Source organism: Talpa occidentalis, unplaced genomic scaffold (assembly GCF_014898055.3).
Source record: "Talpa occidentalis isolate TD23 unplaced genomic scaffold, MPIMG_talOcc4v2.1 talOcc4.6, whole genome shotgun sequence".
Lineage (NCBI taxonomy): Eukaryota > Metazoa > Chordata > Mammalia > Eulipotyphla > Talpidae > Talpa > Talpa occidentalis.
Window position 1 is genome coordinate 112,355,805 of NW_023604972.1, and position 19,403 is coordinate 112,375,207.

General features: G+C 39.1%; 1 protein-coding gene across 1 annotated transcript; it reads right to left on the bottom strand.

Moving 5' to 3' along the window:
• Positions 1 to 8,289: 8,289 nt before the first annotated feature.
• On the bottom strand, positions 8,290 to 17,891 carry GZMK (granzyme K). Its single transcript, XM_037530350.2, has 4 exons — positions 17,785 to 17,891; positions 11,713 to 11,863; positions 10,692 to 10,961; positions 8,290 to 8,451 (listed from the first exon to the last, which is right to left on the bottom strand). The coding sequence occupies exons 1-4, from the start codon at positions 17,874 to 17,876 to the stop codon at positions 8,290 to 8,292; spliced, it is 675 nt and encodes a 224-aa protein (XP_037386247.1). The 5' UTR covers positions 17,877 to 17,891.
• Between the last annotated feature and the right edge of the window lie 1,512 nt (positions 17,892 to 19,403).

Below are 19,403 nucleotides of genomic sequence, written 5' to 3' on the forward strand. Positions count from 1 at the left end.
GCGGGAGGGTGAGAGAATTCACCAGAGCCAGAGCAGGGAGCAGAGCAGGCAGAAGGACCGAAGTACACAGCTGAGGGGAGCAGTGGGTGGCAGGAGAGGTCTGCGTGCCATGTGGGACCCTCCTCCGGTGGCCGGGGAGCAGCCGGGGATGGAACCGGCGCCGCAGAGGCTGCGGGCAGCTTCGCAACCCAGCGCTCAACCACTGCGCCACCTGGGAGGCCTGTGAATAACTTTTTATTTAAAAAATTAGATCAGGGAAATTTGAGCATTGATTGGATATTGCTTGGAATTGAAGAATAAATAATAATTTCAAAATATGCCAATAAAGGATATTATGGCCATGATTTTAAAAAGAGTCCTTGTCTCTTAGAGATACATATTGAACTATTTATGGGTGTCATCATATAGATGGGGATTTGCTTTAAAATAATCCAGAGTTGGTGGAGGGTACTGGATGGCACAGAGCTGAAGCAAGATTAGCTATTCATTGAGAACTACTGAAATTGAGTGATGGGTTCATGGACACTCACTATAGCATCTGCTCTAGTTATGATTTTGTTTTAAAAATTTCATAATAAAAGGTTAATTATAAAGAAACATCTACTTGATATAAATTTACTTCTGAGTTCATTTAGGCTTGGCCTGACCATATTTAGGACCTGTCATCTGGCTACTGTTTCCTTAGATACCAACAAATATTGTTATTAAAAGAAAAATGACTTTGCTGAGATGCTTTTTCTGTATGATCCCCTACTGAAAAGTTGGGGGCTGCCAAACCTGTGAAACTGAGACCAGAGTGAAGAGCCTTGTGTGGTTGCTGACTTGCTTTTTAGGGTTCTGCTTCTTCCATTTGGTCTCTGATACTGATACCCAACAGCTGTGGCTGTGGCTTGGAATCACTGTGGCATCTGAAAAAGATGGAACTCCAACAGTAATGTTGTCACTTTTTCAAAAACAAGGAACATAAAATATTGCTCTTGTCCAGCAGCATAATAATTGAGAAACATTTTGAATAGAGGGTCATGGGTTTTTAGGATTATTAGGAACCTTAAATACAAATACATTCGTGGCAGATGAAGAAATGGTAGCCTGGAGAGATGAAATGACTTGTTCAAGTTTGCACAACTCAAGGAAGAGTTGAAATTATAGTACATATTTCACTAATTTTCAGAGTTCAGTGCTCTTTCCTCCACACTGTATCTGGGATGACTGGGAACTCGTTTTGTTTATTTGCTTGTATTCTTAGTCTTCCTATAATTTATACCATTAATTATCTACAGCAACATTACATTGCAAGGTAGAATTTTCAGTCCTTCCTTGTAAGGGGAAAGGAGCTAGTGAGGTGTTTGTGGGATGGGTAGGGAGTAGTGGTATGACTTTAAAATAATCAGCAAAATGAGCTGAAGGTAACTCCTTAGGAGAGTTGTGACTTATACTTGATAGTGAAGAACACTGCATATCAAAGCATGAATTTGTGCTTGTCAGATCTAGGAAGGAGTTTATAGGACAAGTGGACTTTGGAGGATATGAGTTAGAATCCACTCTACCACTTACTATGTGATCTTTAATGAGTTATCCATCTCTGAACCTCATTATAAAGTGCTGTAAGATTATAACACCTACATCAAGGTGTCATTGTGAAGACTTGGAGTTAGTGCAGGTACAACTCTTAGACAATGCTGACTATTGAATAAATATTGGCTGTAACCTAAGACAGGATACTGAGTGCAAGTAGCAGTCACTGGGCATGACCAATAGGACTTACCTATGAGCCCACTAGGTATTTTAGTAATTTCAAATAGGGCTTCTTGCTAACCTACTAGTGGAGAGTGATTTTAGGAGCTGATGTTCCTGAAAGTTTCAGTCCTGGATTATGATACTAAAGACTGTGTTACAATCAAATGTGATATCTTACAATCAAATGACAATCAAATTTGTCATCTGTTTATCACACATTTGCTCATCTCATCTTCCTGTGAATTGTCTTTTTCTCCTTTAAAGCCCTGGTCTCCTACCCTTTCCTCCTTAGCTCAGAATGGCATATAAACCTCGACTACCTGATTGTCTTTGAGTCCCATATTTTTTGGTAGGGTTCCCATTTGTGGAAAATTAAATTTGCTTTTCTAAGTTAATCTGTGTATGTCAGTTTAATTATCAGACTAGACCAAGAGCCCATAAGGGAATGAGAAAACTTTCCCACTCAATACTATTCTTACCTAAAATACTATTTTTATCTAAAATATTTAGATAATACTATTTTTATCTAAAATATTTTTTGAAATCTATTTTTCCTAATTAAGACTCTGGCAGTTAATTTGAAGTATAATACATTTAACCACATATATGTAAAGGTAAAAACACTGGGAAAGGGAATGGAGGCCTTGTGTAGACACAGCCAAGCTAAAGAAATGCAAACCTATAGTCGGCTCAACTTAATAGTGTGAGCTTGGTTAGCTCACACTATGAGGTGTGCCGGTCACTAGGTTGGCACAGTAGAGTATTTGCCCACAGAAACCAACATTATTAGCCTACTTCTAGTTCCTGTTTTAATGTTTTATTGAGTTGCTTTTCCCTCCTCTTTTTGATTAAGAGAACAGAGGATGCTGGCAAGGCAAAATCTGGCATGGCTCTATCTTAGAGTTCTCATGTCAAGTTGGGAGTTCATAACTTCTTCAGGTTCCTGGACACTAAGCTTATAAAAGAGCAGATGAATAATCACTCCTGATTCATGGAACATGCTGAATCATCTCCTGCTGAAAGAAATGGAACATTTACTCCTGAGAAAAATCTGCTACCCATACTGCTTGGTCTTGTATGTCTTTATGGTGGGCTTAGGTCATGAAGAGAGCTGAATCCTTACAGTGAATGAATGTATTCACTGTTATTTACATGGTTTTGTTTCAGCAATTTTTAGCTCTTATTCTTTTACAATTAGCCAAAAGTGGGTAGTACAAATCTGATGATCTAGATCTTTCCCTTCCTCTACCTTGGGGAATTGTTGACAAACTGCAACTGAATCAGATTCATCTCCATAGGTCCAAAATGCAAGAGCAAAGTATTTGTCCTGCAGGAATTCTAGATGACTCAAACTTAAATAGCTTTCTATTTACATGTTCATATTTCCATAATGATTTTTGGACCATAATGTAATTATTTTGTATATATTCTATGTTTTGTATATAGAATAGTACATATCACTATTCTGTACATATCACCTCTATAACAATGATTGGAGCATGGCATGTTTGTTTATTTGTGTATCCATGTATGCTCACTAAACTGAGTTCCTGAAGAATAGACATCGCGTTTTTTTCTTCTTGGTATTTCTAATGACTACCACAATACCTGGCAAATAGTGTTTGTTGAGTGAATAAATAAGGGAATCTCTCTGGATATTCAATAGTGAGGATTCAGAAGCCTCTCTGGATGTACTGTTTGACCACATTGAGCCTGCTTTGCTTTTCTACAATACCACTAATATTCAGAATATTCTTATAGCCAACTATCTTCCAGTGGAGTTGCTTTTGTAGTTTGCTTGGAAAACAACTATGTTATTTCAAGTGATTGTGAAATAATAAAACAAATAATAACCTCAAATGCCAGAAAATATTACTTTCATGGAACTTTACAAAAAACAGTTCTACAAGATCTACTTACAAAATATACACAAAAGGAAAAAAAATATTGTTACAGGCTACTGAGTGCATGTATAATTTTTATAATAGGAACAAGAATATCTGTCACAGAGGGGTATGTGATTAAGATAAAAATATCTTCTCAAGTAAGTCAGGGTATTTTCTCCATGTTAAGCCACAGGATGGAACAGTGAGGGGAAAATAATTTATTGATTATAACACTTAATAGTTACATTTCTGAATCAATCCTTTTTTAAAAATAGGTGAGCTAGAAAGCTAAAATCAATTGAGATTTGGAGGATCTTAGCATATGGGCATAAGATACCTGCTTGGTATTGTTTGAAGCATACATCAGGGACATAAATTTTAGGTTTTCAAATTTTATTGAAATTTGGTAAACAATAGCATATTAAACATATATATGTTTGTTCTCTTCCACGTAAAAGAAATCCTCAGGAAAAGAGTACAAGATTGGCATTGAGCCACTTCTTTCTTCTTCCTTGTCACTAATGCTTGCCTTCTAGTCGAGTTTTGCTAGCCTACTAGTAGGGAGTGATTTTAGGAGCTGATATTCTTGAAAGTTTCAGTCCTGGATTATGACACTAAATGATTCCAGAATTATTGCTGGGGTTCAGGCCTTCACATCTACAATCCAGACAACAGGAAGGAGAAAAGGAAAAATGGCTCTCCTTCCTATTGAATCCACTCCCTTTAAAGGAATTTCCTGGAAGCTGCTAGTCGATGATTGTCACTTAAATTTTCTTGACCACTTCTGGCAGGGAGAGATTGAAAAATACTGTCTTTTACATTTGTGGGCCCAAATAAAACTTGAGTATAGTTACCAGGGATTAGAGGAAATGACTGTTGAGTAGCAAACCAACAATCTCTGCTACTGAGTGATACTGATGAGACTATAGCTAAAAATTCATAATAATTCTTGAAGTTATGGATAATCATAGACTGAAAGGAAAAATATGCACTGCAAAGTATACCACTTTGGCATATGGATTGTTTTGAGATGAAGACAATCAGGGCAGGCAGACTCAGGAAAAAGTTTTATCTCTCCTTTAACTTGTTAGAAGAATTTAGATAAGGCCTATACCAGGAAAAAAAAAGTTATTGCCAGTGATAATGTTTTTATCTGACTTACTGGCACATGCATATTTACCAAAAATCTGCTCCTCTTATTGTCTTGTGAATTTCCCTCCTCCCTTTTGAAGCCCCAGGCCCTTTATCACATTATTTAGGGAAGAATGGCATATAAGCCTTAATTGTGTCCATATCTTTTATGCATCTGTACATAGGGAACTAAATATATGTATTTTTCTCCTATTAATCTGTCTTATGTTAACTTAATTATTAGACCAGCCAAAGAATCAAAAGGGAAAAAGCGAAAAATTTTCTGCCCTTACAGTACCAAATGGAATACATAAGTAGAGTCACTTCACAAACGAGCACATGCCATGGTGTGGCCAGAGCAGGGATGCCAGGAGGGCTCTCCAGCGGAAAGCTCATGGGGTAACTAATCTTCATCAATTTGGTGAATTTGCCAAAATTCAGAGTTTGACTTTCAGTAGTGTAGGCATTGAAACTTGATTTCTTTTATCCAGCACACCAAGAGTGATTTTAACTTTCAAAGAGAAATTCAAATTACCACAACCTAGAGGTAAACAAAATCAGAGATGGAGAAAAGCAAAATGTTTGTTAACTTGCAATAACAGCTCTCACAGGAAGTAAAATGCTCACAGGTGTTTATGTGGTGAACACAGTATCAGAAGCCAGCTGACTGTTTAGTGGAACTGGCTAAAATTCGAACGAGACCGCCAGGACCAGAGGCAGGCCAGGGGACTCACCGCTTCCCCTCGCCCATCAATCCTTGTTGCTTCACTGACCTGTGGCCTCCTTTTCCCATGACTGTCTTCCTCCCCTTCTGGCTGGGTCACTGGTCTTAAGAGTTGTTAACCTTCAAGCAATTTACAGTCAGTCTTGCAGGCTTGGGAACCTCACCATCTCTTCAGAGTGATTTTAGTACCCTTGCTATAACACAAAATGGATGTAGTTTAAATTTTAACTCCCAGGAGACATTTTATTCTGTTGATGTCTAAGTTCCCAGGAGAAGCTTCAGTGAACTTTATATGCTGCTGCTAGTAGGCTGCTAGGTAGACAATTATGGTTAAAAATCAGAAAATAAACATGATCCTTTCTAGGTAGCGCATAAAAGGTGATGAGGACTATCATTCTTCAAATTAGAGTTGATTGATATGACTCAGCAAAAAACCTGAAGAAGTTAATATTTGTAAACAGGAAGCTCATGTGTTGAAAAGCAGCCCTGAGTCATTCAAGACACAAGGAACCCAAGTGTTCATCAGCATGCACTCAGGATTCAAATCCTAAGACAAATATGAGTAGATTCTCAGGTATGTCTCAGTAATCTTGTGACATATAAGCCTCTCCAGAGATCTGGGTTTATTGGTGTTTGCCAGACTGAGCACTTTTTCTCTCATCACATGTGTGTCTTGTTCAAAACTGAGAGCTTAGTCAAAGAGGAAGAACATTCTTGTTGACCAAGAATAGGTTTCCTTTGAGGAGACACCTCAAGCTGTAAAGCACTGTTCCTCCTCTCACCTCAAGGTGGGACTTATTTGTACAAAAACAATGAAAGTCAGAAGGCAGGACTAATTCTGCGACCTAATTCTAGACTGGTTTAGTTGCTCACCTAAATTAATGTTGATTTAATTCATGCATTATATTTGGACCTAATTATTTTTAATACTGTCACTTTATTTAAAACTGGGTGGGCATGAAATAAAACATACTTTTTTCTTTGTCTATGATGAAGGCAAATGTGCTCTGTCCACAGTCATGAAGGGAGAAAGTGGGGTATTTCAGGATGACAATAGCAAACCATTTCTCCCTAAGATCTTTGGCAGTTTTCGAATTTGGATATTAACCCCATTTTTGACTTTCAACTTCTTTTTGAGACCACGAATGGAATAAAATAATCTCTCAAAGCCAGAACACCACAAACTAAAACACTTTATTCTCTTAGGTTATGTTGGGAAGGCATTGGGATGTTTTATAAAATGCTACTTCCCTGGAAGGATGAGGGTGCTTTTCATGTGTGGGCTCCACCATCAGCTGCTTGTCCAAATAAACTGTTTATCTTCCAATTTCAGAGCTTCCAGATCAGTTATAGCTGTTAACAGAAGCTTTGTTGCTGGCAATGTGATCTGGTTTGACAACTGGATGTGAACTGCACAGAGTATAAAATGAAAACACAACTCTCAGGTTTTAGGGACAACTTTCTAGGAGTCTTCACTAATTCAGGGAAATTTCAATGGTCCTTTTGTTTGATGAAAGAGACATTAGTATGTTCCATGGATTTGAAATTTAGATGCAATACATAAGTGGTGAGTCCAGAGTCTCTACAATCTCCTTCCTAAGGTACTACACTTAAAAGTTAAAGAAAATATAGTCAATGGGCAAAGAAATTGCGGTTTGTATACTCAATGGAATTCAACTTGGCTATTAAAAAAGGCAAAATAGCAACTTCTGGGACAATATGGAGGGACCTTGAGGTGATTATCCTAAGTGAAATAAGTTAGAAAGTAAAAGACAATTACTGATGTTTTCTCTCATTTGTGGAATATAAATAACCAAGGAAACAAATTGGCAAAACACAACAAAAATGACACTTAGACTGAAAAAAATAGAGCAGTTTCTAGAAGGGAGGTGAGGAAGAGGGGCCATAGGGGTGAGGTGATAGTGTGGCTTTGGGGGAGGGCAGGTGAAGGCTGCTCAGATGCTGATGTGTGAAGTTGTCATCTGCGCAGCAAATATTCCTCTCAGGGGATCCTGGTAGGGGCAGGCACGGTGTCCCTCTTAAAAGAATAATGACAGAAATTTCTCTTTCTCTAGTTACAATTCCAGCTCCAATGGCCCTACTCTATACTTGTGTTGATTGTTTTGCATTGACTATGTAAAATACAAGCGCCAAATGCGTAGGAGGAAAATTATGGCACTTAGAGTATTAAAAACACTCATGTCTTCATTGTCTCTTTTTACTCATTTCTTCCTTTGTCTCAATTTATTCATAAAATTATTTTTGACTTCATATTTGTTTTACTGAAGGGGTTTTTGTACATTGCTTTAAAATCCTGTTGAATAAATAAATAATATTCTCCCAAATGCTTCTATAAACTTTGGTGATTCTTAACTTGTCTCACTTTCAAATGGGGTATTGAACGGACTATTACTCATTTTGAAAACTTAGCTCAGGTGGGTCCAGCAGATATCACAACATAAATTTGCTGAATGTGGTGCCATTATTGTCTTGTTTAGTCACCTCTTTGTCCCTTTGGAGAGTGTGAGTAAAATAGAAGGGGAACTTATTTGCTGTATTTATTTCCATAAATGATAGTTTTCTAAATTTTATTCAGAATGAAATCAGCATAATAGAAATATATTGGCAATACATGTGAAAAAGAACTTGATTTCTCACATCAAGGGGCAGAGATGGAGCCCAGTTGTGCTCTTCTCCGACCACATCCAATTACAGAGGAAGATAAAGCCTGTTGGATTACGTGATGAAAAAACAAAACAAAACACAAGCAAAAAAAAGCAACTGGTAGATCCAAGAAAATAATTTGTATTCTCAGTGTGCATGAGATGGGGCAAGCTTGCTTTTGATCCAAACTTGGTATTTCTTGTTTATTAGGGTGTAGACTCCAGGTTTCCGGGGGTCCCCACATCTATGACCTCCAGAGACTATGGCGGAGAAGGCACCTTTGCAGACCAAGGGGCCACCCGAGTCACCCTGGAAAGAAGAAAACGGACAGATACTTGGTGAGAAGATGCTGAACTTTTCCCACCACCAACTGTTCCTTACTCAGAGGAGTATTTTGGGGGTCCTGGTTTACTTTGTGTCCAGAAGAGTGTCTGGCACATTCCCTTGCCCAGTGCAGGTTTCTGTTCATCTGTCTCTCATTGTGTCCCTGTCTCCATGTAGGACTCCATCTATATAAATATATCCTTTGATAATCAGTGACTATTGAATTTTATTTATTAAGGAATGGGTATAAAGTGTCCCTTTCAGATGAAATACTCATGTCTGAAAATGCAAATAACTGAAATTAAAGACATTTTTTTAAATCTCAAATTTCATCTTGGTGTCAATGGACCTGAAATCAAGTTGCCACTGAGACTGGTAGAAAAGAGAAACATCTTGTAGCAAGTGTCCTGATGATAGGGACTCAAGTTTCTCTATTTTCTCCCGTTTTTGCAGCCTTCATGATTGAACACGGCGCTATGCATTTGCACTACCCTTAGTGGACACTCCCTTAGGGAACTGGTTTTTGAGCACTCTGACAGCAAAACATGTAACTAAAGTTCTGTCTGGGGAAGTAAGAGGAGATAGAATTTCAAATCTGAAGAGCAGCCTTTGCCTCTCCTGCTGCTCACAAACTGGCAAACTAGACGGCTTTGCTCTGATCAGCCGTGACAATAGGGGAGGTGCAAACCACCTATGATCATCCCTCTCCCCTCTACCATGATGCTTCATATAGTATGATGAGAAGATTGCATTCTAATTTTTAAAAGTTTAGTAATCCTTCTGTGCTGCCTATTTGTCAGCTATAAACATGAACACTTCTTTTTTTTTGTTGTTTTTGGTACTACCTTAGGAAAGAATAGATTTTGAAAAATAAGTTATTCATTTAGTCAGTCAACATTATTTAAGACACACATACTGCATATTTGAGCTATGTGCATTTGAGTCTTATCAGACCTCTCTACTGATTAATGTAAAAAGGGTTCTTGTTTTGGAGAACTTCACCATTAATCACCAGTACCTATTCCCTGAATTGGTAGATTTTCTAAGGATGGTGACATTCCCGGAGGAAATCTAACAACTGATCAGATGTAGTCTAGTAGCTGATTAAAAACATTTAATAAGTGCTTATTATGTATTAGGGTGGCTTGGGCCATGCTATTCATGCTGCCTGACAAAGTCTGGGCATGAGGAAAGTTTCAGAAAAGTCAGAATACTCCACAGCTGGCTCCTGCTACTTCCTTTCATTTGTTTGTGGCAGTTATTGAAGCCATGGAAATTTTCTATAAGCTTTAGAATAACACAATGAGTGTTGGCATTAATGCTAGTTTCAGTAATGCACACCTCAGTAGTTTGAGAAAAATACCTTCCAACATGATTGATAATGAAACGGTTTCCAATATTTCTCCATGTCCTCCAATTTGTAATTCAGTTACCATGAGTAACATTGAGTTCTCTAACAAACCATGCTTGATAGAACTGATGGAACTGAACCCGGTAAAAGTCGCCACTAGAGAAGGCCCTGAGGCACCCCGGGAGGCGAAATGGTCCGAGAAAAACACACCACATACTGTTCCCACGGCACCGGGACCCTTTGGTTCTATGTAGAAAATAGGAAGCCGCCCTCGATTTTACAATGCCTGCTTAGCCTTGTTTTAGTTGCCTAGCTTGACTGCATAAATCACGTTGTGTGTAGCACCTGTTTCTATTTTCTGAATAACATTCATCACCTAGGGAAATAAGGTAACCAAGTTACCAAGTTAATCATAGACTAGGAGAATTAAAAAAAGGATTGTGCACTGTTAATGATCATTAATAAATCCTAAAACAATATAAGTAAAATCACACGATTGCATGATGTAATGATCAAATAACAATTTCTGATGTATAAATAAAGACCCACTGAGACCCTCAGCAGGAGATGTCTGCACCCTGATCAAGTGTCAGTGTCTCCTCACTACCTCATCTACCTCATCTCCCCGCTCCCTTCATCCCTTCACTTCGCCCACGCCATCTTGTCCTTGTGGGGACCCTGACACAACATTTTGCTGGAGCTGGCCTCTGGCATTAGGGAAGTCTTTATTCATACTGATTGATGAAAAAGAATAGAACCCTGGGCAGGGACGGTGATTTTGTGTTCTCCACCCTTCTCCCCTGTGCTAACCAGCCAGAGGAGCCTGGGCTGCATACAGCACTTTGAGAAGTCTGTTTGAGCGAAATGTTCTTACCTTGCAGGAATCCTTCTGGCCTCTGGTATCTCCTGCACATAACATATCTTTAGTTATAATAGGCTTGTGGTTGTAATAACTCCGGCTGTTGCAAAGTTTTCTATTGATGATGGTAACAGTGGCTTCTTGCAGGGTATCAGAGGGGAGTAACGCTTCTGGGTCGGTGGTTCCCCAGCCAGTAACCTGGCATTTTGTTCCAGCTCTAATATCATTTTTGGATCTTAGGGGGAGCAGCTGGACATGCTCGTTAAGTGTTGCGGCCATGTGAAGCTGACAGATGGAAAAGAGAGTAAATTATCCTTTATCTCCAGTAGTTTTTTGCTATGAGCTGAAGTGATGTATGTGTGGTCCCTCTCTTCTAGGAGGGCTGCCCCTCTTCTTGAATCTACTTTGGTGGTAGCCTGCAGCTGCATTTGTTGCTTTTCTGAACATGCTCTCCATTCCCCATAGAGCTCAGTGATGCTTGAGGAGGGAGCTTACACAAAGCAGGAATTTCACACAGTCTCAAGCTAACTGGCCTTTGCCCTGCATTGGATGGTTTTCTGTGGAACAACATCCATAGGTCATGACTTTGAGGGCTGGGCTCTTTCCTGCTGGATAGGACCCTTGATTATGGTCTAAAGTGAGTTTGGACTACACTGAGTATGGTCTAGACTAAGTTGTAACTCACTTCTGAGTTCCAGAAGTCACTTGGTTGGCTCTGTTGTATTTTTCACTTGCTAATGATGAAAGTATTTGGGGAAAAATTTTTCAGCATAGATCCTTGGATCTGTCAGGATGTTCCCCTCCCAGATATGTGTCAGAGATGTTTTGCTTATATAAACATAGCCCTGATGCATTTACGATCTATTCTTATTTCTTTCAAGGCAACAGATGGCATAAGGTGGGTCCTTATAGAATATGTCACAATCACCTCAAACTTGGGGAAATGACTAATTAAATACTTTGTGTAGATGACTTAACAACTGAACTATGCTGTATAAGAATGTTGGAGAAACTGAAGGGAGGTAATATCACGTACCTTAACCAGCATTATATCGTTTGCTTTAGGATCTGTATCAAATTTTGGGAATGGTATGAATTTTCTAATATCAAATGTTTGTTTGGAGTCCTCATTCCTTGAGAGGGAGTGTGCTCCTAAAACCACTTTGGAAGACTGGTGTCTGGCAAACCTAAAAATGCAAAGAGAATAAAATCAATGGAATGATTTCCAAATCTTCCAGTGAGGGACAGAAAGTGGCAGATAGGGCCAAATGCATGCATACAGGGGCAGGTAACCTGTTTAGGGTTAGTTCTCAGTGGACCCAGCATGAATGGATGATATCAAGGGCCAAATAGCCTGCTCTCAAATCCACCCTCTTCTAATTTCCCAGCTTTGCAAAAGAATATAAGAATTTATACACTGTGGTGAAAAAAAGGGGTGAAATCCTAATTACATCAAGTTTACAACAACCTTGTGTTAATTTATGTAAAAATGAGGAAAAGATACTTTTTAGGCTTCTGAGTTTTACCCTCCATTATTAAGTTTTCTTAGTTGATCATATATATGACATAAAATGTACGATTGTCATCATTATCAAATGTACAATCCTGTGTCATTAAGGATATTTACATTGTTGTTCAACCATTACCACTACAAAGCTCCATAACTATTTCATTTTTCCAATGTTAAGTGTTGTAAGAATGAAAAGATAAAGACTCTACACTTGCTAATCTGGTATGTCTAGACCCCAGCTCAGGTCAACAGGTGAGGCAAAGTCCATTACGTGGCTATCAAATATGCCCATGTACTTTGCCCCTTCAATTAGAAAGATGATGTGAACAAGAAAGGAACACTTTCTTCAAGGTGAAAAATCATTGTTAATTTGAAAATTTGAAATGAACATATATTAGTGTTAGTAGCCAATGATAATTCCATTGTGGAGATTTGGAGGATACAAACCAGTGAATTAGATGAAGAGACAATAGTTTTAAAAAAATACTTAGTCATATACCTTCCAGGTACAGAGTGTCAACAGTGCCATAATTTGTCTGGCTTATTATATATTGAATAATGGAAATTACATATGCATCTAGTTATGAAAATAAAAATGATATTTTGGAGAGCTTGACAACACCTTGGAGCTATTTTCATACTTCAAAAAGTATCTTATTTTAATGTGTGTCTTTAAGAATCCACTTCAAATTCTTTTTTGGAACAAGGAAGGTTATAAAAAGAATTCCATTTATTTGTTTACATCTAACTATTTCATTGTCAATTGAAAAAGACATCAAGAAAGATTACAACATTGGGGCCTCCCTGGTGGCGCATCGGTTGAGCGCTGGGTTGTGAAGCTGCCCGCAGCCTCTGCAGCACCAGTTCGATCCCTGGCCACCAGGTGAGGGTCCCACATGGTGCGCAGACCTCTCCTGCCGCCCGCTGCTCCCCTCAGCAGTGTATTTTGTCAGTCTGTCTGTTCTGCTCTTTGCTCTGGCTCGAGTGAATTTGCTCACCCTCCCGCAGTTCTGACTGTACCCAGTGCTCATATAAATAAATAAATAAATCTTAAAAAACAAACAAATAAATAAACAAATGCGTTCTCTAAAAAAAAAAAAATTAAAAAAGAAAGATTACAACATAAGTCTACATATCATTTAAATAGATTAATAAAGGTTAATAAAACGCAAAAGAGCACAGAACATACAGAAAAAAGAAGAAAAGTTGTTTCAGTTTTGGGGAGCAAACACATGACTATGGTGGGGTGAACTTGCATTTGGCAGGCCTGTAACCCCTGGGAATGACCACATTTTGCTTTGACCAAAAGAGTTTATTTTCCCTCATTTATTTTTGGGAATTCCAGCTCAATTTGTTGAAAAGTTTACCTATTGCAAAATCAGGATATGGATGAAATTTCTCATATAATGTGGATCAGATTTCCTAGGATTGATTCAAACTCAAGGTCAACATACTCACTAAACCCAAAACTTTGGAGGAGAAGGATGATATAAAATCCTTGGGACTAATGCCGAAGAGAAAAGACAGATACATGTATAAATAACTGATACAAGGAAGGCTGAGAGGTACCTAGTAACTAACACAAGGAAGGGTGTATAAGACGAATTCTGACTAGGGACAGGGTTCTGAGAAAATTTCTGGTCTTTGCTCATCTTTTGCCAATTTCCTTCATTAGCTAATACCTTTGAAGTATTTGTTTATTTTCATCTCCACTGGTCCATTTTAGTATACCATACACCCCAGCAGACCATGAATACTTTCTAATCTTTCCATTTTTGGAGATCCTTTGACTGTAATTTGTCCTACAAAGGTCAATTTTTCTGCCCACAGGATACCTGGAATTACCTGACTCCTAGGATCCCACTTCCTTAGGTAATCCCAGGTCTGAATCCACACAGAGAAGAAGAAGAATACCAGAGTCCTTTATTTGTCCAGCACAGTGTTTCTCCACAGGTGGTCTTTGGGTCACCCACTTCAGAATCATCTGGAAGTATTTATTTAAGATGCAGCAATCTGAGTTCTGCCCTGAACTTACCTGGAGCAGAACTACATGCAGCAGAGCTACAGCATGCTCTTGATGCTGAAGGCAGACAAAGGCATTGTCTCCACTGAGCCTGAGAACAACCCTCTCAGTGTTGGCAAGCCTATGGGCTACCTACCCTGACAGTGAAATTGTTCTCAAAGGTGATACACATCACACGTAGGGGAGTCAGGGCCCAGTTTTTTTTTTTTTTAAAGATTTATTTTATTTATGCATACAAGAGCTGTGTGTGTGGGGGGACAGGCCAGTGGTGTGGGAGATGAGAGGATTCACTAGAGACAGAGTGGGGAGAGAAACAGGCAGACGCACTGAAATACACTGTTGAGGGGAGCAGCGGGCGAGACAGGAGACGTCTGCTGTGCTGTATGGGTCAGCTCCCTTGTAGGGTATTGAATTCTTGCGGCAGTGACTGCTGATAGCTCCATAGTGCTGAGACTTAACACCTTGTGCCACCAGAGAAGCCCCCAGGACCCAGCTTTTGTGACTCCAAGTCTGGCACTATTCCAAGACTCCTCTGTAAGTCCTGTCCTGCTCCTCAGCATGACCAGTTATCAGATTTGTTCCTCAGTCGTTATCATGGAAGGAACAGAAAACAATATAACAGCATCAGGTGACACATGCTAAATTATGTGTGTGCCAGATTTTGTGCTAATTATTTCACATATTCTCCCTCACTTAAACCTTACAACAGCCCTGTGATGCAGGTATAATGACTATGTCCATTTTGTAAATGAAGAAATTGAGGCTCAGGTAAATTAACAAACTGGAGAAGTCCCACAGACATTAAGCAGAGACCCCAGGTTGTAAATGCAGGGGGATCAAAATTCAGTTGGTTTGAATCCAGGGCCTAAATTTTTAACCATTCTATTTTGGAAGCCTTGAGGGATTTGTAAGGGAGGGGTGGTGGGGGCTTCCAGATAATCACCAGCTGGGCAGACGAGAGGAGGGGTGTGCTCAGGAAGGGAAGGCACTGGGGAAGGACAGTGAACAGAGGTGGAGAGAATTTTGCTTCTGGTAAACTAAAATGCTAAAAATAGGATCATCCAGAGGTTATTTTTTGAACCAGTTTTCCTTTTATAATTTACATGGTAAGGAATAAAGGGGCTGAGATTACTAAGTGAGGAACTGGGTGGAAAGGCAGCGATCAGGGAGCACCTCAGATTTCACCTCCTTCACCATTTTGCTGAGAGAGGGGGTGAGTAAGCTATTCCCACAGGATATTTAGGAGGACATTTGTGGGAAGCTACCACTGAAGTATTTCATAAATATTTGGGATTTCATAAAGCTTATATTTTTCTAAGCACCAGTCTGCCTACATTTTTTACACCCAAGTGTCCCGTAGTGGAAATTTGATTGACATATTCTGCAGTTCTTTATAAACTCCAGCTATTTAAAATGATAGTTAGCAATAGGAATTTATTTTAACCCTTTGACTTTTCTCCAGCCTTACTATAATCTCTTTTCCCCAACTGGGCAATTTAGGAACCCATGTCTCTTGAGTCAAGTTCACTTGATAAAATTTAAATTCAATTTAGTAATACCAGTTAGCTTTGGATAGCAAGTTATGGTTTGTGATGGAATTTACCCACTGCTTTTGGCTTAGCAAAACAAAACCCCAAACCCAAAAAAGTCTCCAATTAATTCCTTCTTTCCATGTAGCATCTGATGAGCATTTCTAAGCCAAACTCTGTGTCAAGTCCATTTGAATATGCACATATTTAAAGATATGCATATTTTGTTTTTTTTAAAGATTTATTTTATTGATTGATTGATTGATTGATTGATTGATTTATACATACAAGCACTGGGTACAGTCAGAAGCGCGGGAGGGTGAGAGAATTCACCAGAGCCAGAGCGGGGAGCAGAGCAGGCAGAAGGACTGAAATACACTGCTGAGGGGAGCAGCGGGCGGCAGGAGAGGTCTGTGCGCCATGTAGGACCCTCCTCCGGTGGCTGGGGAGCAGCCAGGGATCGAACCGGCACTGCAGAGGCTGCGGGCAGCTTCGCAACTCAGCGTTCAACCACTGCGCCACCGGGGAGGCCCAGATATGCATATTTTGAATTGAATGTTGTTGTTCACTCTAGGCCTAGCTGGTTCCCAAGGGTGGAGGTAGAGAGAATTTTGGTAAACTAAAATGGTAAACTAAAACTAAAATGGCTTCCCACAGACGGGGAAAGAACAACAATAAAGGGAACGCTTGGGTGTTTTCTGTGACCCAATTAAATGAAGCAGCCTTGTTTAGAGAAAAAAAACAGAAGTTCTCAATTTGCAGGCTTCAAAATTTCCAATTTGTCTTCAGACAAGCTCATTAAGATGGGGCAATCCTGTGGCAAAGGGGTTAAGTCTCAGTACTAGCACTGCTACAGCCTGAGTTTGATCCTCAGCCAGGGAGCTAACCCACATATGGTGCAGCAGATCTCTTCTGTCTCATCCACTGACTACTCCCCTTAGCAGTGTATTTCAGTAGATCTGCCTGTCCTGTCCTGTATGCAAAATAAAAATAAATCTTTAGGGAAAAAAAATACGGGCCCAATCAAACAAAACCCCCAAAATATGGAGAAGTCAATTCAGTTGGTCAAAATGAGATCTTAAGGGAAGAGCTATAAGCCTTGGAAGGACAGGAGAAGGCCCATCTCTTCTTAGCTTATTTAGGTAAGAAACCTAAAGAAGAAATGTAAAAACAAACAAAACCCCTGTCTCTCCAAAATTCTCCCCCAAACCCAACAACAAACATCAAATACATTTTCTATTGCTTTTCCTTTTGTGATTGTTGCAGAACCCCAAAAGAGTTTTGTATTTCTTTTTAGCTGAAACAAGAGAATCATAGGTGGAAATAGATTTTGAGAGCTACATTCTGTCTTCAGAAAAGCTTCATCCTACGTATCCCACAGGAAAAAAATCTCTCTGTACTTGTAAATCATCTATAACTTTGTCTTCACTTGGGAAAGTTGTTGCCCTTTACAGCTGTGATTCCCAAAATGTGGGTCTTAGACCTCTGGGAGGATGGTGGGATGGGAGGAGTTAATGGAAAGAGTATAAAGACCTATTAGAAAAGCAGGCTTCTCATCACCATGTCTTCATCATTATCAGCATCATCAGCATCATCACTTTCTGTAACTTATTATTATTTGTACATACTATATTCAAGCATGCCAACATATTTAATTCTCAAACCCCATGAAGCTGGTATAACTATTACTATCACCCAGTTGTAAAATGGGGGAAATTAAGGTGCAAAGAACCAGCTCAGATTGTCTGATTTTCTCAGGAGTATGACTTAACAAGTCAGGAACAAGGCTGCTTCAATTTTTACTGTTGCTGTGCTCCCTGGCATTAGATGGCGGACTTGAATTTGTGCAATGGCTGGCCTGGGAAAGGTAGCCCAGTTCTTCCTGAAAACAAAACTCAGAAAACATGAATGTGTGGAAGGTAAATAAACACCAGTTGGTCAGTGATCATAGAAGCTAATGTAGACCAAATTCTCTCCTGGGAGAGGCAAACTTCTCTTCCAGGTGATGGGAAGGAAAAACAGGATTTGAAAAGTGCAGGGACTCACCTGAGGTGGCAATGGGCTGCTGTCAGCACCCACTGTGGGTGGATCAGCACACCTCCACAAATGTGGATGTCCTCATACTGGATGGAAGCCATGAATGGCCTGGAATGGGGTGATACTTCTCTCCCTCCAATAATTTCCATGTTGAAACCTACAAAAGAAAACCACAACATTTAAATGAAAACCCAAATTATTTCATGTAGTTATTTTTTGACAGTCACAATATCATTTTTAAAGATTAAAAAACAGTCACTCTCTAGTTATTATAATTTTACTGAGGAACAACTGTACATTACAATTTAGAATGACAGAAATAGTTGGGAAGTCACTTTCGTTTATAATGTATCAATACAGCCACTAGAAATTCATTTAATGCTTACATGTGGTAGGCATAGGACATACTTACACTCTGAAGTTATATATGCAGCAATTATTAGGAAAAATAAAGAAAAAGAAGAAAATCTAGTCATTTTAATGGTTTAGACTTAAGGAGATCAGAGGAAATACTCTGACAGAGAAGATTCTGAAGAGTAAGGTTTGGCCTTTCAAGTTTTAAATTTCTTACCACAAGTGCTCTAGGGCTGTTTCACACCCAAGCTTACAGGTGATATCAGTGTAGGGAGGTTCAGATCTATGCTTTTAGCACCTATTCTGGGGAGAGATATATATGCAAGAAAGAACTTGTTTCTTTAGGTAACCATCTGTAATATCTGAGAGCATGCATATAATTAATGATGAAAGGATAAAAATTATCCAAGCTATAAGAACTTCTGAAGCTGCAGACAGAATTCAAAGATGTTCATTGCTCTAAAACTATACTCACTATTTTTCCTGGCAGAAAATGGTGCTATCATATCTCATTTTTAATTGTCCATTTACACATAGATTTTTTAATGTAGAGGGACATGGGTTCTTGTATGGATCTTGGTGGCATTATGATATAGTTAGCTAAAATCTGAATGGCCTCCAGAGAAATAATATGATTTGTAGCAAACTGATTCCTAGGCAAGTCATCTTCTCTAAATGTGACCAAATTTGGTCAAATTTTAGTTACATTTTTGGGAGATTTCATAATGTTGTTAAAGGAGAACACTGGCAACATATTTTTAATTCTGAGTCTCTCTTTTACTCATTTTTAATTGAAAATGACCATGTGTTTATTCAGGACCTTCATAGTAATATCTTTTAAAAATCAAGGACTGGATTTCATCATTTTTCCCCAGGAACAGAAGATAATGCATTGCCAGACTATCTATACTACCTTCTTCTTCACAATACAATGTATAAGACTTAAGATTCTATAGAATTCTGTTCAGGCACCAGAATTCCCATAACTTTTTAAAAACACTGATCAAAATTTATATTGAATTCACATATTTTCTTTTTTCCCCTAAAATATATGTACCCAATCATTTTTTTAAAGATTTATTTATTTATGCATATAAGAGCTAGCATATAGGCCAGAGGTGTGGGGGCTGAGAGGATTCACTAGAGGCAGAGCTGGGAACAGAACAGGCAGATCGATGGAAGTACACTGCTGAGGGGAGCAGCGGGTGAGACAGGAGGTGTCTACTGCACCACATGGATTGCTCCCTGGCTGGCCCAGTATTGAACTCGAGCTG

What these genes read in the sequence shown, in the direction of transcription:
- GZMK (XM_037530350.2), bottom strand. Translation starts at nt 17,876, where the DNA reads ATGGCTTCCATCCAGTATGAGGACATCCACATTTGTGGAGGTGTGCTG. An exon ending in GCAGCCCATTGCCACCTCAG is followed by an intron (nt 11,864 to 17,784) that starts GTGAGTCCCTGC and finishes TTGCATTTTTAG; the next exon opens with GTTTGCCAGACACCAGTCTT. An exon ending in GCCAGAAGGATTCCTGCAAG is followed by an intron (nt 8,452 to 10,691) that starts GTAAGAACATTT and finishes TCTTCTTTCCAG; the next exon opens with GGTGACTCGGGTGGCCCCTT.